Genomic DNA, 565 nt, shown 5'->3' on the forward strand with positions numbered 1-565 from the left:
TAAAAAACATTAAAATACTTATTGAAAAGAATTCTAAAAAGACACCAACCATTGTCTTTTACACTTGTTCCTGCATCCCGGTTTCCATTGTTTTCTGTTTCAGTCTTAGTATCAGCTTTGCTGTTCCCCTTCTTGCTAGCATCCTTCCCACTGTCTACACCACCAGCTTCTCCTTTGCAATTCACATTTCCACTGCTGTTCTTTGCTGTATCTTTGTCACTGTCCTTATCAATCTCATTTCTGACATCTGTATCTTTCTTACTACTGGCATCATCTTTTACTATATTGCTGCCATTTTCATTCTTTTTTTTCTTTTTCTTTGCCTTCTTCTTAGCAGGCTTGTCACCATTCTCTTCAGCTTCATCAACACAATTTTCATTTTTATAGCTTTCACCATTGCTATATTCACGACCAGTCTTTTCATCACAGTTTGCATTTGGAGCTTTACAATTGCTTTGATGTGTTGCCCAATGAATTTTCTGGCACAGCTTTGAGCAGTAGTAAATTGTTTTGCATCTAGAGCATCTCTGTAAAGCAACATTAGTTCTAAAACATGTTTGGCAAA

At 36.5% G+C, this 565-nt stretch overlaps 1 protein-coding gene across 1 annotated transcript; it reads right to left on the reverse strand.

Moving 5' to 3' along the window:
* Positions 1-18: 18 nt before the first annotated feature.
* Positions 19-560, reverse strand: LOC128251332 (ankyrin repeat and MYND domain-containing protein 2-like; the record flags this gene model as incomplete). Its single annotated transcript, XM_052978207.1, has 1 exon — positions 19-560. A coding segment is annotated over one exon (542 nt), but the record flags the coding sequence as incomplete, so codon positions are not given.
* Between the last annotated feature and the right edge of the window lie 5 nt (positions 561-565).

Source organism: Octopus bimaculoides, unplaced genomic scaffold (assembly GCF_001194135.2).
Source record: "Octopus bimaculoides isolate UCB-OBI-ISO-001 unplaced genomic scaffold, ASM119413v2 Scaffold_210368, whole genome shotgun sequence".
NCBI lineage: Eukaryota > Metazoa > Mollusca > Cephalopoda > Octopoda > Octopodidae > Octopus > Octopus bimaculoides.